Raw genomic sequence first — 23544 nt, 5'->3', positions numbered from 1 at the left:
AGAGAGAGAAATCTTTTTTTAAAATAAAGGGGCAAGGAGTGATAGCATAATGATTATGTCAACAGACTCTCATGCCTGAGGTTCCAAAGTCTCAGGTTCAATCCCCCGCACTACCATAAATCAGAGGTGAGCAGTGCTCTAGAAATAAATAAATAAATGAATGAATGAATAAATAAATAAATAAATAAAATGATAAAAGAAGAAAAAAATCAGGTAATAGTGTTGACTGTAAGGTGGTGCATGAAAGCCTAGCTTTTTGATGGGATCATAATATAGCAGCTCATGGAATTGTTAAATTATAATGTGACACATCTGGAACCTATATAAGGTTCCAAATCAGCTATTTCTTTTATAGTCACACTTTATTTTTTTCTCCTCTCTGGGTCTTTACCCCTCTGGGCTGATTTTTTTCAGATAGAGACAGAGAGGCAGAGTGAGGGAAAGAAATCATAGCACTAAAGCTTCCTTCAATGCAGTGGGGGCTGGACTTGAACCTGGCTCATAGACATGGCAAAGAAGAATACAAACCAAGTGAGCTGTTTTGCTGGGCCCATTCACTTTTTAATAGTAATGGGTTTGTTTGTTTGTTTTTGCCATTAAGGTTATCGCTAGAGCTTGGTGACAGCACTAATCCACCGCTCCCAACAGGCATTTTTTCCTTTTATTTTTTTCTATTTTATTAGATAGTTCATAGAGGAATTGAGAGGGGAGGGGCAATAGAGAGGGAGAGAGAAAGACACCAACAGGCCTACTTCACCATTCGTGAAGCTTCCCCCCCATGCAGGTGAGGAGTGAGGACTGTAACCCAAGTCCTTGTGCATGGTAACATGTGTGCTCAACTGAATGCACCATCGCCAGGCCCCCATAGTAGTGCTTTTTGAAAACTATGTTTTTGTAAGAAAGAGAAATTAGGGGGTCAGGTGATAGCGCAGTGGGTTAAGCGCACATGGCATAAAGAACAAGGATAGACTTAAGGATCCCGGTTTGAGCCAACTCCCCACCGGCAGGGGGTCACTTCACAAGCAGTGAAGCAGGTCTGCAGGTGTCTATCTTTCTCTCCCCTTCTCTGTGTTCCCCTCCTCTCTCCATTTCTCTCTGTCCTATCCAACAACAGCAACATCAATAATAACAATAATAATGAGCACAAAAATGATAAGACAACAAGGGCAGCAAAAGGGGAAAAAAGAGAGAGAGAAAGAAAGAGAGAGAAAGAAAGGAAGGAAGGAAGGAGGGAGGGAGGGAGGGAAGGAAGGAAGGAAGGAAGGAAGGAAGGAAGGGAGGAAGGAAGGAAGGGAAGGAGAGAAACCAGGAGCCTGGGAGGTGACACCATAAATAAGACACTGGATTCTCAATCATGGTGTCCTGAGTTTGATTCCTGGCATGCCCCCCCACCCTCTCTCTCTCTCTCTCTCTTTTACAAATAAATAAAGCTTTAAGAGACAAAGCCCAGAGCTGGTGATTTGCTATATGTGGTACTAGAAATGGAATCCATATTCTTGCATGTATAAAAGTCCCAATTTCTTTTTCTTTTCTTTTTTTAAATTTTTATTTATAAAATGGAAATACAAGACTATAGGATAGGAAGGGTACAATTCCACACAAGCAAGTCCTGATTTCTACCTGCTGGGCTACCTCCCTGTCTGCTTTTATATTATTTTTTAATGCAGTTTTTCAGGTAACAAAAATCAAGAGACAACACTCAGTTTGGTAAAAGTAGGTAAACTGAGTGAGTGTAGGAGTATCAGTGAGATCTTTTTGGAAAGCAGTCTGGAGCTTTATAAAGTCTACAAGCCTTTGCTTCATCAGTCTTATTTTGGAAATTCTCACATAGATGTGTTACTCAAGTGATAAAGGACAAAGGTAGGAGTTATTCAGCAACTCAAGTCGTGACAGTAAAGAAAATGGAAACAAGTCAAAGCTCCCTCAGTTGGGTAACGTTCAAACAAACCATAGTTTATGAACCACCCTATAAAGGAACTCTGTGCAGCCTTTATAAAGAATGGCAGTTACTCAGACTGTCATAAAAAGATATTCATGCCTTTGGTTAAGCAAAAATGCAAGGTCTAGAGGAGCATGTTTAGGAGAGCACTTAAAGGAGAGCACCCATCCACCCATTTAGACTTACACACACACACACACAAACACACACACACACACACACACACCTGCTTTGTATCTGTCTATAAATATACAGAAGAGAAGAAAATGTAGATGGAAAATATTAACCATCAGGGGAGGAATGGGGAAATGGAAGACCAAAGGGAACAGACTTTCTTTTTCTTTTCTTTCTTTCTTTCTTCTTTTTTTTTTTTTTTTTAACCAGCGCACTGTTCAGCTCTGGCTTATGGTGGTGCAGGGGGTTGAACCTGGGACTTTGGAGCCTCAGGCATGAGAGTCTGTTTGCATAACCATTATGCTATCTAACCTCCACCTGGATTTTTTTTATACAATATACATATGCATTGCCTGAATGTTCTTGCTTTTAATAAGAATATATTAATTTTGTATTTCAAACAACAGGGGTTGGGCAATGGTGTACCTGGTAAAGTGCACACATATGCAAGGACCAAGGTTCAAGCCCCTGGACCTATCTTCAGGGGGGAAGCTGCATGAATAATGAAGCTGTGCTATAGGTATCTCTCTTTTTCTCTCCCTCTCCATCTCCCTTTTTTCTCTCAGTTTCTCTGTCTCTACACACACACACACACAGAGACAGAGAGAGAGAGAGAGGAGGGAAATGAAGATCCTTTTCTTTCTCTAAACACTTTGGTTTAGTCATCATCCTGGAACTTTGGAGCATTGAACTGAACTGATCCACCTGGACCAGCAACCCCCTGACAGCTAGACTTTAGATTCCAAGAAGATGGTCCTACCTAAAGCAGGACTTCCTGCCATAGCAATGGCAAACCTGTGATGCCCTGGGCCTTCAGATAGGAAATGCTTTCTTAAAAAACAGGAGGACGCTGGGCGGTGGTGCATCGGGCTAAGCGCACATGGCACAAAATGCAAGGACTGGTGTAAGGATCCCAGTTCGAGCCCCTGGTTCCCCACCTGTAGGAGGTCACTTCATGGGCAGTGAAGCAGGTCTGCAGGTGTCTATCTTTCTCTCCCCCTCTCTGTTTTCCTCTCCTCTTTCGATTTCTCTCTGTCCTATCCAACAGCAAGAGCAATAACAAAAATAATAACAACAACAATAATAATAACAACAGCAACAATAAACAACAAGGGCAACAAAAGGGGAAAAATAGCCTCCAGGAGCAGTGGATTCATAGTGCAGACATCAAGCCCCAGCGATAACCCTGGAGGGGAAAAAAAAAAAAAAAAAAAAGGTCACCCTAGTGCAGTGAAACCCTGGTGGGAAAAAAAAAATTATACATTGGGGTATTACACTAAAGTAAAAGACTCAGTGGGCGAGGGAAGGTAGATTTTCAGCTCCACTGTCAGGGATGGGGAAGGGGCGGGACACAGATCTTTGGTAGTGGGAATGGTGTTAATCTATACTCCTATTAACTTATAGTCCTACAAATCACTATTCATTCAATATGTCAGGGGTAAATAAACTGAATGTCTTGAGTTTTTTAATGCATAGATTTCAGTTCTGAGTGTATACTCCTTTAGTCTAAGCACTTAATGTTTCAAATTTGTAAGCTGGTTGAATGTAGACACTAGGCTTAAATTGTTAAAGCATTCCTAAAAATATTTTTTAATATTAAATTACCTAAAATCTTAGATGAGGTAGATCAGAAGCAGTCATTCCTGTTAGTATTTAAGATACAGTTATTTGAAAATAGCATTAAGCTCAACAATTTGTTTGGCTTTGTATGTTAACTCTCTTTTCAGTCACCAGGTTCCAGATGTCATCAGGATGCCAGCCAGGCTTCCCTGGACTGAAGATCCCACCAATGTGTCCTGGAGCTCTGCTTCCCCAGAGACCCACCCTACTAGGGAAAGAGAGAGGCAGACTGGGAGTATGGACCTACCAGTCAACGCCCATGTTCAACAGGGAAGCAATTACAGAAGCCAGACCTTCCACCTTCTACAACCCACAATGACCCTGGGTCCATGCTCCCAGAGGGATAGAGAGTAGGAAAGCTATCAGGGGAGGGAGTGGGATATGGATATTGGGTGGTGGGAATTGTGTGGAGTTGTACCCCTCCTACCCTATGGTTTTGTTAATTTATCCTTTCTTAAATAAAAAAAATAGCATTAAAAGACTAAATCATGGTGAGGTCAAGTATGGTACAGTAAATCCTAACCATGGGTTTTTCAAAGCAAACCAACCTCCCAAATACTGATTTCCTTCGTAAACTCTAAGACAGCAAGGAGCCTTCCTCATTCTCTTTAAAATCTCTATTTCTCCCAGTCCTGGAGCCTCTGGAACTTTGCTTATATTTCTTCATGCTTCTCTTGATTACCTACCCTGTGATACTGCCTCTGCTGACCTTAACTAAATTAATGCAACCAGTGCTACCGCACCACATTTTATCTTGGACTATATCAAGAGATGCCAAGCCTGAAATGTCAATCCTCCAGCTCCAATAATCTGGTGAGACCTTTTCTAATATGTGGAGCTACCCAGTTCCATTTCAAATGGCACATTACCTAACAAAATTACAGATCCTAGATATAGATCAGGGTCTAAGGGACAGGGTACATATACTTATGTATCCATTATTTAGGGGAAACTACATACCTCAAAGTAAAAGTGCTCAATAGTCTGCTATGAGTAGACTTAGACTGTTGTATGCTTTACATTGGGTTCTAGTTCTCTCCCGCCAAGAGAATTGGATCAGTCCAGTTAGTTTCGCGGGCCTGCTTGGCCCCGCCCCGAAGGAACCCCGCCAGAGTTCCAGAGTTGGAGAGTTGCAGAGTTAGAGAGAGGCAGCAGAGTTCTGTTTGGTGATTAGTTTGTCTTAGTTTATGAATCGTTGTTCCTGAATAAAGAAATACAGCTTCCCTGCCCAGCCATTGTCTGCGCGTCTCTGTTACCCGCCCGTGAAGCTAGCCCACCCAGCTAGAGCCCTCCAAATTTTAACAACAAATGGTGCCCATGTGGACCTGACCTGCGCATCTCTCAGATAAGTAAAGACAATTTGGCTACCTATGCACTATGGCCTTCTCTTCTGCTTGTGAAGAGATCTCCAAAGGCCTCTGCTCTTTCTTCACGAGACTGTTTTGCTGTTTCTGGAACATTTATCTCTGGACCACTCTGTGGTTTCCACTCGCTCGGGCAAACTCAGAACAGCCAGCGGGAATAGCCAGCGGGCAGGAGGCGAGGTGCGGAGCTGCTGTTTCCACCTAGTTAAACAGCCAGCCAGCTGGCTGTGCCCAGACAACCCCCGCGCACCGTGCCCGCAGCCCCGCAGCCCCGCAGCCTGCATGAGGCTGATGCCAACACGCTGGAGCCCGATGCCAACACGCTGGAGCCCAATGCCAGCACGCAGGCCAGCCCACAGGAGCCGGCTTTCCACCGCGTGGTGCAGGGCACTAGATGCGTGATCCCTCCACGCTGCTCGGCCACTGCAAGCAGGGCAGCAGACATGACAGGGCCATGGAGCAGGGCCGCGGTGGCCTATCATGGCCGCCACCCCTGGGCACCTAGGCCCACGCCTTCTACAAAACTGGCCCGCCTGCCCTCTTGCTATGAATTCTGGAACGATCCCGGACCTCCCGGACCCCCGGGCTCCCTGCTGAAACTGGGCACACGAGATCTCCAGCCGCCGGTCCAGTCTGAAGGCAGACAAGCTGGAGTACGCAGAGATTTGTGCAGAGATCGCAACCTACAATTCCTAGAAGTGAAGCTGCGTGGGAAGCCACCTCCAGATGGTGAACCACCCCCAACAACTAAGACAGAACAGATTTAAATTTGTGTTTAAAATGACATGTCTTCATAACAAAGGTTTCTTTCCTTGTGTATTAATGACCATGTTTATGTGTATGTTTAAAGTTTGGTAAACAGTAACTTTAATGCTAAATTCTTACTAGTCAAAGTTAAATGAAAAAGGTTTTCAACGTAATTCTCATAAAGATAAAATTAACTTACATTTAGAGTCTGAGGTAAAAATTAGTTAACAATCAATATATTTTAACTAAGTTGGTCTAAACAAAAGGTTAAATAGACTTGTTGATATGTAAAACTCTCCATTACCTTCTCTACTAGAAATGGTAGATTGCACAATGGCTATGCTAATTATTCTCATGCCTGAGGTTTCCTTTCCTGACTCCGTCTTGAATGGGTGTAACAAAAGGTTAAAAAGACGTTGTTGCTATGTAAAAGTCTCAAATTCCTTCTCTATTAGAAATATGCTAATAACAAGTTTTGTTTCATAGTAAGTAAATTGCAGCCAGCTGCCTTTGGGACTCTAGGCCGTTCCCTGCCCCCATGCAAATGCCCGTTGAGGCAAGTAGCCCCCCAGAGGCAAAAAATGTTTTTTTTTAAGCTGATAAAGTTTAGCCCACAGAGGCAGATATGGCCCCCTCAGGCCTTCCCTTGGCAACACGCTGGTTCTTGTTACTTGCTTACATGTTTCTCCATGTTTGTGCCAGTTTCTTTTTTAAAAATGCCTGTATGATATATGTTTCTGTTCACCCCACACCCTTGATACTATAGTCATTTAGTTAAAAAGAAAAGGGAGAATTGTTGTATGCTTTACATTGGGTTCTAGTTCTCCCCTGCCAAGAGAATTGGATCAGTCCAGTTAGTTTCGCGGGCCTGCTTGGCCCTGCCCCGAAGGAACCCCGCCAGAGTTCCAGAGTTGGAGAGTTGCAGAGTTAGAGAGAGTGCTTGCGCCGTGGCAAAGAGGCATCAGAGTTCTGTTTGGTGATTAGTTTGTCTTAGTTTATGAATCGTTGTTCCTGAATAAAGAAATACAGCTTCCCTGCCCAGCCATATGTCTCTGGTCGTCTCTGTTAACCGCCCGTGAAGCCAGCCCGGCTAGAGTCTATGAATTTTAGCAACATTAGACTCAGTAAGTTGAGCAAGCAAGTAGAAAGACCTAAAGAAGACACCATAAAGTACCTAATCAAACATTCACTACTTAGGCCTAGACACCCTCCTCTCCTACTTCCTACATCATTTTCCTCAATCACTTTAAGTCTAACAGATAAAGAAAGGACACTCCCAGAGGGATAAAGTATAGGAAAGCTTTCAGAAAGGGGATGGAATATGGAGTCCTGGTGGTAGGAGTATGTGGAACTATACCCCTCTTATCCTATGGTCTTGTCAATATTTCCATTTTATAAATAAAATTTTTAAAATACAGATATCGGGGGTCGGGCAGTAGTGCAGCAGGTTAAGCGCATGTGGCGCGAAGCACAAGGACCAGCATAAGGATCCCAATTCGAGCCCTGGCTCCCCACCTGCAGGGGAGTCGCTTCACAAGCAGTGAAGCAGGTCTGCAGGTGTCTTTCTCTCCCCCTCTCTGTTTTCTCCTCCTCTTTCCATTTCTCTCTGTCCTATCCAACAACGATGACATCAACAGCAATAACAACAATAACAACTACAACAACAATAAAACAAGGGCAACAAAAGGTAAAGTAAATAATTTTTAAAAATTTTAAATACAGAAATCTTGGAAAACAAGATCATAAGGGAAAACACTAAGCAGAACTTGGACTGGAGTTGGTGTATTGCACCAAAGTAAAAGACTCTGGGATTGGGGAGGAGGGTTCAGGCCCTGGAACATGATGGTGGAGGAGGACCTAGGGGGCGTTGAATTGTTATGTGGAAATTTGGGAAATGTTATGCATGTACAAACTATTGTATTTTACTGTCAACTGTAAACCATTAATCCCTCAATAAAGAAATTTAGGCCTGGTAGTCTAGTGGTTAGGACTCAGAGGTTCTGCTGGAATCACCTCGACCTGGGTTTGTTTCCGGCCAGGCAACCTAAGGTCTGTGAATAGCAAGCTTCGCTGTTGAACTGAACTGAGTCTCCTGAAGTGTAATTAAAGTTTTTATTTTGGCCCTGAAAAAAAAAAAAAGAAGAAATTAAAAAAAAAAAAAAAGGACTACAAAAGCTGGATAAGGACAATAAACTGGCAGACTATAATTATGGCCTTTTAAGTCAATACCAGACCACCCCATCATCTGGGGCTCTAGTCAAGGAATCAATGGATTCCCACATAGTTGTGATGGGCCTAGACCTCTAGGAGATCCCTCTCTCCACCATCACTGGTCACTTCCATCAGGAATGTCATTATGAGCCCTCTTGTGGGCCTCTACAGGACGTAGCCCTCTCTGTAGAGCAGCAATGGTAGGACTGTCCCACTCTCTTAAGGAAGGTTGGGTCAACCCACTATGCCACTTGAGGAATAATGGTCCTAAAATGAAAGCAATTTAGAATGTTTCTAGCTCTGACCATAGACTGTGAGCTCAGACTGACAGGTTACACAGGCTCCTGTGCTAAATATGAATATATATGGGCCCTAGATCAGATCAATGGTGTAAACAGTTAATTGTATTTATATACTTTCTTAAGTTTGGGAGCTACTCTCTGCCCTAGTCCAACTTGCTAGCTCTATTCTAAACTCTGACACCATCTTCCCAGACAATATTTTTAGTCCACCTGCATGTTAGCTCTCAGGCTCAGACAAAGATTACTACAGTCATGGGCATACCTAAAATGCACTTCCTAGCTTCTTCCCACACGAAGACCCCTAATTTCATCTGCTTTATTCTTGCCTTTGGGTTTCTATTTATTAAACAGTTTGTCCTGTTTTGTATCTTACCACCTTTCAGCCACCAAGTTGCAGACATAACTTTGGTCCCATCTTGATTTCCCTAGGCAAACCACCTCATCAATGTGTACCAAAGTATCACCTCTCCAGAGCCCACTAGGAAAAGATAGAAATAGGCTGGGAGTATGAATGGTCCTGCCAATGTCTATGTCCAGCAGAGAAGCAATTATAGAAGCCAGACTTTCCACTTTCTGCACCCCAGAAAGAATTTTGGTCCATACTCCCAGAGGGATAAACAATAGACAAGTTTCCAGTGGAAGGAATAGGACAGGGAACTCTGGTGGTAGGAATTGTATGGAACTGTACACCTGTTATCTTACAATCTTGTTAACATTATTAAATCACAAGGGACAAAGAAACAGGATATTGGCCAGGGAGATGTCTCAGTTCTAGAGCACAAGACTCACATGTGTGAGGTCACAAGTCTGATCTCAGGCTCCACTTGGTATATGCCAGAGTGAAATTCTGATTCTCATTCCATAGATATAGATATATAGATATAGATAAACAGGTATATATCCTCCCTTGTGAAACAAAAATCCTAGATTTATTTTGCTTGTGACCATGGGGCTCCTTCCAGATCTTGGTTGACTCTAGTCAATATATATATTGAGCCCCAGGGGGTGGCATAATAAGTAAAACATTGAACCTCCAGCATGAGGTTCTAAGTTAGATCCCCAGCATCACATGTACTTTAACTTTCTCCCTCCCTCCCTCCCTCTCTCTCTCTCTCTCTCTCTCTCTCTCTCTCTCCCTTTCTCTCTCTCTCTCTGCTCTGGCTTATGGTAGTACAGGGGATTGAACATGGGACTATGGAGCCTCAGGCATAAGAGTCTGTATCCTTCTCACTCTCCCCTCCCCTTTCTTATTAATAAAAATCTTAATGAATATACAAAGCTGAGAAATAAATATGTGCAGTGCAATTATTAGTTGAAAGTAACAGGATAAGCTGAACATCCTATCCAAGCATCTAGCCAAACAAAAAGTAGAAGGCAGCATGCAGTTTTGAATTATGAACTCTAATTAGATGGAAGCATCTATCCCAACTGGCTGGGAAAGGACCATTTTGAGGTTGGTGTGCTGACTGTAGTCAGCTAAGATCTGGAAGGAGTCCCATGATTACAAGCACAAAAAAGCCAAGATTTGTGTTTCATGAGGGAGAAGATAAAGAGTCATGCCTATTCTCTGGTGCATGCCTTTTCATTTTCCTGATTAAAAGTTTATAATATCTATAAGCAAAAACCCTAAGAGGAATACTTAGAGTAAGTGGGGAGAGCCCTTAACAATGGAATAAAAAAGACTCATTGGAATCTTATAAAAACAAAACAATAAACAAAACAAAAGTCATGGAACATACTCAGTGGAGTACTACACAGCGGTTTAAAAAGTTCTCCCCCGCCCCCCATACCTATGGACATCTAATCTTTGATAAAGGTGCCAAGACTATTAAATGGGGAAAGCAGAGTCTCTTCAACAAATGGTGTTGGAAAAAAATGGGTTGAAACATGCAGAATGAACCTGAGCCACTTTATTACACCAAACACAAAAATAAATTCCAAGTGGATCAGGACTTAAATGTTAGACCAGAAACTACCAGATACTTAGAGGACAATATTGGCAGAACTCTTTTCCGCATAAATTTTAAAGACATCTTCAATGAAATGAATCTAATTACAAAAAAGACTAAGGCAAGTATAAGCCTATGGGACTACATCAAATTAAAAGGCTTCTGCACAGAAAAGAAACTGCTACCAAAACCAAGAGACCCCTCACAGAATGGGAAAAGATCTTTACATGCCATACATCAGAAAAGAGTTTTAATAACCAAAATATATAAAGAGCTTACCAAACTCAACAACAAGACAACAAATAACCCCATCCAAAAATGGGGGGAGGACATGGACAGAATATTCACCACAGAAGTCAGGTTGATTACCATCTATTAGCTGTGACTCTTGAGTATGCATGTCCTCTGCTCTCTCATGTCTTTGTATTTTACGTGCAGGCTTGTTTCTGACTTTTCTTTCCTTAGATAGGGGTAAGGAACCTTTTTTATGCCAGGTTCAAGCCCCCAGTCCCCACCTGCAAGGGGAAAGCTTTGCAACTGGTGAAGCAGTGTCTCTCTGTCTTCCTTTCTATCTCTGCCTTCCGTTGGCTGCTTCTATCAAATAATTAAAAATAATTGAAGAAGAGGAGGCGAAGGAGGAGAGGAATGTGGCACAGGCAGATAGTTCGCATGGTCCAGCACACATTTCCCCATGCAGGAAGACTCGGGTTCAAGCTCCTAGTCACCTCTTGGCAATACTTGCATGAGGGAAGTTTCACCAGTGTTGGAACAGTGCTGTGGTGTATTTCCTTAGCTCTCTGTCTCTCTTTCCCCCTCTATTATTGTCTTCCTCTCTGTTTCCTATCCTGTAAATAAACAAACAAATAAATAGTAAGAACCCCTGGGAGTGGAAGAATCATGTCGGTGCAGAGTCTCAACAATAACTCTGGTGACAAAAAAATAAATAAATAAATCTCTGTTGTTTGAACCCATGAAGCTGGGAGTTCTGCTGCCTTGCAGCTCAGCCCTGCCCATCCTGACAGAGACAACCCTGAAGCCCCAGGATGGCACCAGGAGGGAGTGACCTCCGGGTTACCCTCTGGTCATTCTACTCACACCGCGGCCTCAATGACGCTCTGGATCTCCCGCTGCAGCTCTGGCTCCTTCCGGTAAGTCTCCACCAGCAGCAAGGCCTGGTCATAGGTAGCACAGTAGACCTTATATACTCGCTCCAGCTCCTCTTGGAATTTCAGGAATAAATTACCTGACAGCAAAGAAGCAACAAGGAGTTCTCAAAGGCCACCCTCATGTCCCCCTGCTTGGGACAGGGAAGTGGTGGGTGGAACAACTTATGCACCCAGTTCTGAAATGGAGCTGCCAGACTCAGTCCAGCTCTGTTATCCTGGGCAGGCTCTCTCTTCTTCCAGTGTTCCCAATCTGCATCTCTCTTTCTCCTTTAAATGTTTTTATTTGTTTGTTTGTTTGCCTCTGGTACTCAGTGTCTACACAGCTTTACCATTCCAAGTGCTTGGTTTCTTTCTTCTTTCTTTCTTTCTCTCCTCTTTTTCTTTTATTTGCTTTTGCTCTTTCTTTCTTTCATGAAAGACAGATACAGAGAAGGAGAGTAAAAGAAAGAGGTAAGAAGACACAACTGCAGCAATACTCCACCACTCATGAAGCTTCTTCCCAGCAGTGGAACCAGGGGTTTCAACCCTGCTCTTTTCACATGGTAAGATGTGTGCTCTACTGAAGATCCACTGCACAGCCCTCTCTTCACTCAACGTTCAAAACGCTGGCATGGACAGTGGTAGCATGTAGGACACACTTGTGAGCAGTGCCATGTTCAGCCCTCAACTCTCTGCACCACTATCAGCCAAAGATGAGCAGAGCTCCAGTCACAAGAAACAAAAGAGTGCCCCCAAGAGACTGTGCATGAAATAAAGTGCTGGGCTTGCATGCATGAAGTCCCAGGTTTGATCCCTGGCATCGAATATCCCCGAGTGATATTCTGGTTATCATTCTCTCTCATAGTAATAAATAACTTTTAAAAAAACACCAAATTAAATTTAAAAAGGGAGTGGAAAGAAAACTCCTACAATTATATGACAGAATGGTAGAGGGCTCTGGCTACCAGAGCCATTATCTGAGTAATTAACAACTGGTACTTACAGCAGTAGTATTGATAATTCTCATAATCCATGGTGGCCAGAGGCTTGAACCTAGGTTCTTGAGCATGGTAATGTGTGGTCTCTACCAGGTGAGCTATCTCCTGGTTTCCTCTCTATTTCTATCTGCAATTGAAAGGAGAAAAAAAAAAAAGTAACCAGGTACACCAGCACCAGCCTCTGAACTGTATATTTTCAAATAGTAAAAATGGGTCGACAGATAGCTCACCCAGTAAAACACATACCTTACAATGCATGAGGCCCTGGGGTCAAGCCCCAGCACCATATGGGAGCACCATGGACAACACGTTAGGAACTCTATGAGTGGTAGAGTAGTGCTGTGGTACCTCTCCTCTCTGTCTCTCCTCTTCTCCTATCTCTTTCTTAAACAGTAGAAGAATGGGAGTTGGGCTATAGCACAGTGAGTTAAGCGCAGGTGGCGCAAAGCACAGGGACCGCCGTAAGGATCCCGGTTCGAGCCCCGGCTCCCTACCTGCAGGGGAGTCGCTTCACAAGTGGTGAAGCAGATCTGTAGGTGTTTATCTTTCTCTCCTCTCTCTCTGTCTTCCCCTCCTCTCTCCATTTCTCTCTGTCCTATCCAACAACAATGACAACAATAATAACTACAACAATAAAACAACAAGGGCAACAAAAGGGAATAAATAAATAAAATTTAAAAAGTAGAAGAATGATCAAATTGACCCAGAGAAGGCCACTCATGATATTATCCATGAAGAGCTCCTGGAACTACATTTAAAAATTAGCTAAGCGGCCAGGTGGTGCCACAGTGAATAAAGTGTTGCATTTAAAAGCATACAAGCATGATCCTTAGTTTGATACAGGCATGGTAATTGCCAGAGGGATTCTCTCATTCCCCCTCTCATACAAGTAAATGGATAAATCTTTTTTAAATGAATTAATTAGGGCTAGTGAAATAGCTCCTTGGATAGTGTGTGGCTTTGCCATGAGCCTGACCCCTACAGCCTTACTGCTATCATCTCTTTCTGCCTCTGTCTCTATCTAAAAGAAAAAGAATGGATTATTGGCCAGAGAAATAGTTCTACTGGTAGAGTATAAGACTTAATATTCCCAAGGCTCCTGATATGACCTTGATGCCACACATACTGTAATGATGCTCTTACTCCTCACTCATATGAAATTCTCTAGTGCATATAAAATAAATAATTTTTAAGTCATTCAAGAAAATAGTTGAAATGAGGTCCCAGAATGTAGCTCACTGGTAGGATATTTTTATGCTTCCTATCCATGAAGCCCTGGCTTCAATATCCAGTACCCACACACACACAAAAAAAATGGCTTATAATGGCTTTAGTCATAATTGCCAAAACTTGGAGTAACTGAGATGTCCTTCAGCAGGTGAATGGATAAACTGGATATACAGTGAAATGTTATTCACAAATAAAAAGGAGCTAGCAAGTTATGCGAGGACATAGAGAAACAAATGTATATTGTTATTAAGTTTCTGGAACCGTAAAGGCTGTGGAAACAGGAAACAGATTCATGATTTCCAGGTATTCTGGGGTTTGGGAGGTGGCTAAGAGAACAGAGGATTTCGTGGTCCAGGAGAATGCACAGTGGATAAACTCTCAAGCATGAGGTCCTGAGTTCAATCCCTGGCAACACATGTACCAGAGTGATGTCTGGTTCTTTCTCTCCTCCTATCTTTCTCAGAAAGAAGGAAGGAAGGAAGAAAGGAAGGAAGGAAGGAAGGAAGGAAGGAAGGAAGGAAGGAAGGAAGGAAGGGGAGGGAAAGAGAGAGAAAGGAAGGAAGAAAAGAAGGAAGGAAGGAAGGAAGGAAGGAAAGAGAAAGAAAGAAAGAAAGAAAGAAAGAAAGAAAGAAAGAAAGAAAGAAAGAAAGAAAGGAAAGAAAACAGGATTTCTAGAACAGGGAAATACACATCTGGAACTTAATGATGCATACATAGCACTATACGTTGTTCTAAGCCCCCAGAATTCTGACATGAAGAGTGCACCCTAATGTTCACTGGGGACTTTAGTCAATAATAATATATGGCTATTCAGCCATCAGTTGTGATGAATGGTAATAATAGGGCAGACTCTGGGGGAAGGGAGGGAGTATACTCACATGGGAATTCTCTGTACTAATATTTGGGGGGGGGGTTTGCTGGGGATCAAACCCAAGGCCTCATGCATGCAAGTTATGTATTCTACCACTGAGCTACATCTACAACCCCTCATTTCTACTTAATTACTTTTGTAAACCTGAAAATGTTCCCCAAAATGAGTTTGTTAATAAAAAAAAATCTTGTATTTCCTGTCGAATGTAAAACATTCGGGGGGTGTGTGGGGGGGGTGGGATGGGACACAGTCTTTTGGTGGTGGGAATGGCCTTTATGTACACTCCTATTAAAGTGTAGACATATAAACCATTATTTAATCAATATGAGAGGGGAAAAATTTATCATATGTCTAGAACTTCTTAAAACACAGATTGTCGTTTTAATACATAGGCTGTCTTTGATATGTTGAATCTCTCAAAAGCCTAGATTAGGGAGAACAAAAGCAACTGGTAGCACAGCTATATACAAGATGCTGGGTATTATAATCCAAACACTAACAAAGGGACTTTTCAAAGTTAACCCAATCACCAAATAATGTGATGATGACAATAACAATCCATTGTCTTCTTGAAACCTAAAACAGCAGGAACCTCACATTTCCACTACAGAGCCTATATTTCCCCCAGTCCCGGAACCTTAGGGTGGGGCCCACTTTCCTGCATGCTTCTCTCAATTCATATCAAATAATATTGCATCCGCAGATCGCAACCCAAACAACGCAATTAAGTGCCACCCCAGCATGCTTCACTTCAGACTATGTCCAGAGACTTCAGGTGTGGAATGACAACCCTTCAGTTTTACCACCCGGGTGAGACCTTTCCTTTCATGGTATTCTCTAATTCCATTCCAGGTGTTCCACTCCCCAATAAAGTCCCCAAACCTAGATATAGACCAGGTCCCCTGAGATAGAGCATATGTTCACATGTGCCCATAAACTAGGGAAAAATATATACCTGAAAGCAGAAGTACACAAGAGCCTGCAGGGAATACCCCCCAACACTTCATCTGCACTATTCCAGTCTTTAGGTCCATGGTTGTTCAACAATTTGTTTGGCTTTTTATGTTAACTCTCTTGTCAAATGCCAGGTTCCAGATGCCAGCACGATGCCGACCAGACTTCCTTGGACAGATGACACCAATGTGTCCTGGAGCTCTGCTTCCCCAGAGACCCACCCTGCTAGGGAAAGAGAGAGGCAGACTGGGAGTATGGATTGACCAGTTAACGCCCATGTTCAGTGGGGAAGCAATTACAGAAGCCAGACCTTCCACCTTCTGCAACCCACAATAACCCTGGGTCCATACTCCCAGAGGGATAGAGAATGAGAAAGCTATCAGGGGAGGGGACGGGATATGGAGATTGGGTGGTGGGAATTTTGTGGAAATGTACCCCTCTTAACCTATAGTTTTGTTAATGTCTCCTTTCTTAAATAAAAAAATAATAAAAAATAAAAAAGAAGAAATTTAAAAAAATCTATAGCACAGTAAGATAAAAATGAAGGACTGGTGTGTGGCTAGGAATGGCAGTTGGAAGGCTTCTTTTACAAACATCCAGGCAAAAGTTTATGGTTACTCCTGTCCCCCTGCCCCACCTGACTTCCATCCCCCAAGCCTGGAGTGAGTGGTGATGGTGAAGAAAAGTATATCAGAAAGCCCAGTTGACTCTATTGCCCCTGAAACTCTGGGTCTCTGACCTGGACCTGGAACTCATCAGACTGTGCCTAGACAAGTGAGATCTAGCTTTCACAGAGATCCCCACCATGAGATTATCACCCCAGGGAGGAAGTCCTTCCCTAGGGCTGATGTCCAGAAGCTCCCCAGAATGAGGGAGAGCTAGGGAGAAAGTTGTTGTTCATTACACCAGGTCCGCTGCATTGCTTGATGTTGTGGTCTATTTACACAATCACTGTCTTGCCTGAGACCCACCCTGCCTGCAGGGTATTGGTTTAATCCCCACTGGTTAGATGGAAGCTTTCTATATTCTGTTTGTGGTCTTTTTTTGCTCTTCCCCCTCTCCTAGTAATTTCCTTTCCCCTTGCCACTTCCGATGAAGAGATACATAAAAGGCGATGTATGCGATTAATAAACAAGGGGCATATTATGTTCCAGCTCAGCCATGAGTTCCTGGTCGTCTCTCTCCCGCCTGCGAAGCTAGCCCGGCAGAAAGTGACCATGAAAGATCACTTGAAACTGCAGAGATCCAAGTGCAGCCTGACCCCTGATGGGAGATAGCTGAGGTGTAGCTTGGAAACCTAGGGTGGGGCTCCACATTCTCCTCAGCATGGGTGTGCTCCAGGAATGTGACTGATCTCAGAGAAACTATTGTAAACAGTCTGACCAGGGGGTTTCAGTAACCAAAGGCAAACTCCCATGAGCAGAGATGTCCAAAGAGGCAAGTCTGCCCAGCAGACCAAAGAAAAGATTTAGTTCTTCTGGGGCTAGGAGGTAATGAGTGCACACATTACCATGCCCACAAACCTGGGTTTAAACCCCATCCCCACCTGCAGGGTGGGAGGCTTCACAAGCAGTGAAGCTGTGCTACAGGTGTCTCTCTGTCTCTATTCTTCTCTATTTTCCCCTCTCTTCTTATGTATATTATATTAAAATTAAACAGACTTACTTATTATGTGCTACAGTCAGAAACTATAAAGCCATTGCAGCAAAGACATTACTCCTATCATTGAAAGGACCTCATTGCCTCTCTGAAGGCTTAGCCAAAAAGCAGAGAAAGAGAAGCAAGAGATTCAAGGAAAAGGGCTCCGGAATCTTAAAGAGCTGAGTTCAAATTCTGCCTCTGCCTCAGTAAACTGTGTAATCTAGGGAAATCTCACTGACCTCTCTGAACTTCAGGTTTTTCTTTCCCAAGGTGGGACTAGTCACCACTGCCACCATCATTAATGACTAGTAATGTGAGAATGAAAATGGCTATATCAGAATCATTGCTACCACAGAGAGAGGTACAATTTTCATCATCATTTTAAAGAGGTAGAAACTGGGGCTGGGGCAAAAACTTACTTTCATGTTTGAGATTCTGGAGACCCCCAGCTTCCATCCCTAGCACCACTATCTGACAGATACTGAGCAGTGCTCTGTGCTCTCCCCACATTTCTCTCTCAAGAAAATAAACAACAACAATAATAATAAACACAGACGGGATGGGGTAGACAGCATAATGGTTATGCAAAGAGATCCTCATTGCCAAGGCTCCAAAGTCCCAAATTCAACCCCCCACATCACCATAAACTAGAGCTGAGCAGTGCTCTGGTAAAAAAAAAAAAAAAAAAAAAAAACAGAGGCTCATCAACCCGAAGGAACTTGTGGGTGACACAGCCTTGCCACTCAAACTCCAGAACCCCTGCTCTAGTCCAGTAGAGCTGTGCTCTCCAAATTCAGCCATCACTATCACACTGAAGGTGAGGTCTCCTGCAAATGGTTCTTCCCAAGATGTGTCACATGGATGTGAACTCTAAACTTCCTACAAAAACAGGACTCAGAGGTATAATCTAGATTAAGGACTGTCATCAGAAACAGCCTTCCTATCAGAGAAACCTATCTCTAGGTGAGTGAACACACAGGCTATGCAAAGGAACTGGCTGGTTGGTCATGTGAGTCTCCTCTCTCCTTGGAGCTCCAGGGTTCCGTAACCCAGTCCGTAGTTCAGGAGGAAAAAATGTGTGTGTGTGTGTGTGTGTGTGTGTGTGTGTGTGTGTGTTTTCCTTGTCTTACTCCCATGTACTTTATATTATTATTTTAATTTATTGGATAGAGACACAGAAAAATCAAGAGAGAAGTGGGGGATAGAGAGGGCACCTGCAGCATTGCTTCACCACTTGTGAAATTTGCCCCCTTCAGGTAGGGACCAGGGGCTTGAACCAGAATCCTTGCACTCTTTAATGTGTGCACTCTACCAGGTGAGCCACTGCCCAGTCCCAACTTTATTATTTCTATTTTGTTTTTGGCCACCAGGGTTGTTGTTTGGGACTCAGTGACTGCATGATAGCTCCACTGCTCCCATTGTTCCTTTTCTTCTCTTCTTTTCTTTCTTTCTTTAATTTGATAGGCTAGAGAGAAATAGAGAAGAAAAGGAGGGAGAGAGAGAGCGGAATAAAAAGAGAGAAAAACACCTGCAGCAGTGCTGCACCACTCATAAAACCTCTCCCATGCTGGTTGGGACCAAGGGCTTGAATACAGGATCTTGCTCATGGTGATGTGTGTACTCTACCCAGCTGTAAATTCTACACTCCTGTAGTATCTTCATACACATGTAACTACATTTGTTCCTTTCTCCTGTTAATCTGCCAGGAATTCATGTGATTGACCAACCAGAGAAGAAACTAGAGAGATGTTGTAAATTTCTTTTTTTTAATGTATTTTTTAGTTTTTTAAAAAATAATTTTTTTATTTATTATTGAATACAGAGAGAAATTGAGAGGGGAAGGGAGATAGAAAAGGAGAGAGACAGAGACACTTGCAGCCCTGCTTCACCACTTGTGAAGATTTTCCCCTGCAGGTGGGGACCAGGACCTTGAATCTGCATCCTTGTGCACTGTAATGTGTGCGCTTAGCCAGGTGTGCCACTGCGTGGCCCCAATCTCTTTTTTTTAATTAATTTTTTTATTATTGGATAGAGACAGAGAAATTGAGAGGGAAGGAGGAGGTAGAGAGGGAAAGAGATAGAGAGACACCTACAACCCTGCTTTACCACTCATAAAGCTTTCCCCTTTATGACCAGTTGGGGACCAGGGGCTCAAACCCAAGTCCTTTCACACTGTAATGTGTCCTCTTAACCAGATGTGTCACCACTTGGCCCTGGATATTTCCCCTACACACCTACACAATTGATCACTTGAACATGGAGAGGCCCAAGTGACATGACCCCAGATCATAGAAATTTGGTTGAGTGGCTCTATAGCAGCAGATGAGAAAAGACTGAGGAAGATAAGCCAAAGGTTTTTGCCATTCCTCCCTCCTTCTCTGAGTTCTGCTCCTCCTGACCATTTCTGAGTCAGGAGTTGACTTCCATCACTCACTGGAGGGTGGTAAACACCCCCCCCACACACAAACACACACACACACATACAACTGGCTCACTGCTTTGGCTCTCACCACCATCTCAGATCCATTATACACAACAGTCAAGGAAGTGCTCAAAAAAGCATAAGTGAGGGAGTCGGGTGGTGGCGCGGTGGGTAAAGGGCACATGGCGCAAATCTCAAGGATCCTGGTTCAGGCCCCTGGCTCCCCACCTGCAAGGGAGTTGCTTCACAAGTGGTGAACCAGGTCTGCAGGTGTCTGTCTTTCTCTGCCCCTCTCTGTCTTCCCCTCCTCTCTCTATTTCTCTCTGTCCTATCCAACAATAATGACATCAATAACCACAACAATGTTAAACAACAAGGGCAACAAAAGGGAAGATAAATTAAAAAAAAAAAAAAAAAGCTAAAGTGGAATCCTCCCCAGCTCAGAACCAAAGAGAAGGCTCTCATTAAGCCTAGAAGATCCAAAGTCCCATGAGGGCATTGAAGACCTGTAAGAACTGGCTCTTCTTTCTGTGGAGCTGGACTAGAAACTACTTAAGGGTCCTGCCAGCTCTGACACACTCCCTTTAAGCTGGGTCTAGCTGGGACTCTACAGTCAGCTCAGTGATGGCCACAAGCTGAGAGCAATTCCATCACATTCTGGACTCTTTCTTTCTTTCTGTCTTTCTTTCCTTTTTTTTTCTTTTTTCAGTTTCTCTTTATTTTTTTTTCATTATCTTACTGATTAACTGATTGATTGATTGGATAGAGACAGCCAAAAATTGAGAGGAAGGGTGAGATAGCAAGAGAGAGATACAGAGAGACACGTGCAGCCCTGTTTCACCACTTGTAAAGCTTTCCCTCTGCAGGTAGGGACCAGGGGCTTGAACCTGGGTCCTTGTACATTATAACAAGTGTGTTCAACCAGGTATGACACCCACCTGGCCCATAGTTTGGCCTTTTTCTTACCAATAAGAAACACTTGCTCCTCTTCCTTGGAGGCTGTTTCTTGAAGATCATGAAGAAATCTGCTATTCACCTCGATGATATCATCAATGTTTGAGAACAGGACATCCAGATCTCCCTGCGGCAGCTGGAGGAACAAAGAAGCTCTGGAGGTCACTGGGAACATGGTGGAGTGACTCTGTTTGCATAAGTTGGAGAGTAGCCCCACCCAGATGACCCAGGTCCCAGCACACTGGGGAAGGCTGTCCTGGTGGAGTGTTGGCAAGGACTTAAAATATTATAAATTAATTGTTTTTAATTACTCTGATGTGGTGGACTGGGGAGACAACATAATGGCTATGCTAAAAGGTTTTCATGCCTGAGGTTTAGGTCCTAGGTTCACCAACCCCAGCACCACCATAACCCAGAGCTCAGTAGTGCTCTGGTCTCTCTCTCTCTCTCACTATATTTCTCTTTCTCTCTGTACCTTTCTTTGCATACATGTGTGTACCTCTCATTAAAATAAAACAATATGTATACTTAGAAAAATAATAACTGAGGAAGAGTGGTTGGCAGGAAGGACAGCTGAACAGGGTTATATCCTAGGTCTGCTGCCCACTATTCTTTTCTCTCAGTCTCCCCCAAAGTTGAGCTTCTTTCCAACTCCGGCATACTTGGCACCAACTGCCTTGATCTTAAGATACAACCATCTAATAAATAGATTATCTCATTGTTAAAAAAGGATGCAAGGAGGAATGGCAAAATAGTTCACTTGGATAGTGTGCTACTGTGTCATGTGTCAGACCCAAATTCAAGCCTGGTACCAGCTGCCTTGAAGGAACCTTCAGTACTATGGTGCCTCTCTCCCTCTTTCTCTGCCATAAACAAATAAATAAATAAATGCTGAGAAGGCCAGAAAGATACTATAGTGGCTATGCTTGATGCTCCAAATGTCTTATGGTCAGTCACTAACACCACTGTAAGCCAGAGCCAAGCATGCTCTAGTGAAAAAAGGGAAAATTAAATTAAAAAAAAAAAAAAGATGCAGGGTTTCTACACACATGCACTGACATGTGCACACATACATACATACATATATACACACATACAAGAAGCATGATCAAGTGGGAAATGTTCACTATAAGTCTAAGTATGCTCTGATTTTTGTTAGAATAATTAATAACCTCTACTTAGTATCTGTAAAAAAAAATCTGGGGGCCGGGTGGTGGTGCACCCGGTTAAGCGCACATGTTACAATGCTCAAGGATCCAGGTTTGAGTCGCTGGTCCCAACCTGCAGGGGGAAAGCTTCACGAGTGGTGAAGCAGTGTTGCAGGTCTCTCTGTCTCTCTTCCTCTCTATCCAACCCTTCCCTCTCGATTTCTGGCTGTCTCTATCCAATAAATAAATAAAGATAATAAAAAAAAAAAAACTAGTGGTCGGGAGGTGGTGCAGTGGATAAAGCACTGGACTCTCAAGCATGAGGTCCTGAGTTCAATCCCCAGCAGCACATATACCAGAGTGAATGTCTGGTTCTTTCTCTCTCTTTCCTTCTTTCTCACTAATAAATAAATAAAATCTTTTTTAAATTAAATTAAAATAAGCAATAAAGAAAAAGGGGGTCAGGCGGTAGCACAGTGGGTTAAGCACACGTGGAGCAAAGCGCAAGAACCGGCATAAGGATCCTGGTTCGAGCCCCCTGGCTCCCCACCTGCAGGGGAGTTGCTTCACAAGTGGTGAAGCACATCTGTTGGTATCTGTCTTTCTCTCCCCCTCTCTGTCTTCCCCTCCTCTCTCCATTTCTCTCTGTCCTATCCAACAACAATGACATCAGTAACAATGATGGTAATAACCACAACAATGGTAAAACAACCAGGGTAACAAAAGGGAAAAAATGGCCTCCCGGAGCAGTGGATTCGTAATGCAGGCACTGAGCCCCAGCAATAACCCTGCAGGCAAAAAAGAAAAAAAGAAAAAAAAAAAAAAAGAAAAAGAAAAGAAAGAAAAAACAAAACTAGGGGCCAGGCAATGTTGCATCTGGTAGTGCACACACACTACCATGTGCAAGGCCAGGGGTAGAAACCTCCCTACCCTGAAAGCAAAAGTGCACAATCATCTGCAGAGTCAATAAATGAAGCAAGGAAGTAAAGACACCATAAAGTACCTAATGAGATAGTTTCCACTTAGACCTAGGTACTCTCCTCACCTACTTCTTACTACACTTCCCTCAGTCACTCCAAAGCGAACCTTATCAAAGTAAGGACTGCAAAAGTTGAATAAAGGCTAGAGACTGGCATACTTTAATGATGACTCTTTAGTCCCTATCAGGCCACCCCATCAGCTGGGGCCCTAGTCAAGGAGTCCTGAGATTCCCACATAGACATGACGGGCTTAGACCTCGAATAGATCCCTCTCTCCATTGTCATTGGTCATGTCCATCAGGAACAACACAATGGACCCCTTTGGGGGCCCCCATAGAACCTTGCCCTCAATGTGGATCAACAACAGTAGAGAATGTTCCCTCCTACAAAGGGGGATTGGATAACATACTCTATCAACCACCTGAGGAAGATGGGTACTGAAATTGGGGCAGCTTGGAATGGTCCTACTCAAGACCACAGAATATCAGCTCAGACCTACAGGGATGCAGAAGCTACATAGGCTCCTAAGCTGAATATGGTCCCCAGATCAAATTGATGGGGGTTACAGTCAACAATATTTATACAACTTTCCCATATTTGGGAGCTACTCCCTTTCCTGATCCAGCTTTCTAGCCCTTCTTCCAGCCAAGGCATCATCTCCACGGACAATAACTTGGGTACATCTGCATACCAGATGTCAGGCTCAGGAAAAAACTAGTATAGTCATGGGCCCTTTGGAATATAACTAAAATAGGCCGACTAGCTATCTCCAAATCAGAGACCCCAAATCTTCATCTGCAATATTCCAGCGTTTAGGTTCATGATTACTCAACAATTTGTTTGGCTTTATATGTTAACTCTTTTTTCAGCCACCAGGTTCTAGATGCTACCATGA

At 43.3% G+C, this 23544-nt stretch overlaps 1 protein-coding gene across 4 annotated transcripts in view; it reads right to left on the bottom strand.

Annotated features, from left to right (window-relative positions):
• The window catches only part of ARHGEF37 (Rho guanine nucleotide exchange factor 37), an 82216-nt gene that overhangs the window by 29973 nt on the left and 28699 nt on the right, over window positions 1-23544 (bottom strand). For 3 of the 4 annotated variants that reach the window (XM_060180894.1, XM_007516391.3, XM_060180891.1), the window contains exons 3-4: window positions 20534-20657; window positions 11402-11549 (exon numbers count right to left, since the gene is read on the bottom strand). In XM_060180894.1, coding sequence (XP_060036877.1) covers window positions 11402-11549; window positions 20534-20657 — 272 coding nt within the window. Of the gene's footprint in view, window positions 1-11401; window positions 11550-12454; window positions 12573-20533; window positions 20661-23544 lie in introns of those variants that run through there. The other variant, XM_060180899.1, reaches the window with a different exon arrangement.

Source organism: Erinaceus europaeus, chromosome 2, assembly GCF_950295315.1.
Source record: "Erinaceus europaeus chromosome 2, mEriEur2.1, whole genome shotgun sequence".
In the NCBI taxonomy this organism is placed as follows: domain Eukaryota; kingdom Metazoa; phylum Chordata; class Mammalia; order Eulipotyphla; family Erinaceidae; genus Erinaceus; species Erinaceus europaeus.
Note: the sequence above shows the minus strand (reverse complement) of the source record. Positions and strands in the feature narration are given on the sequence as shown.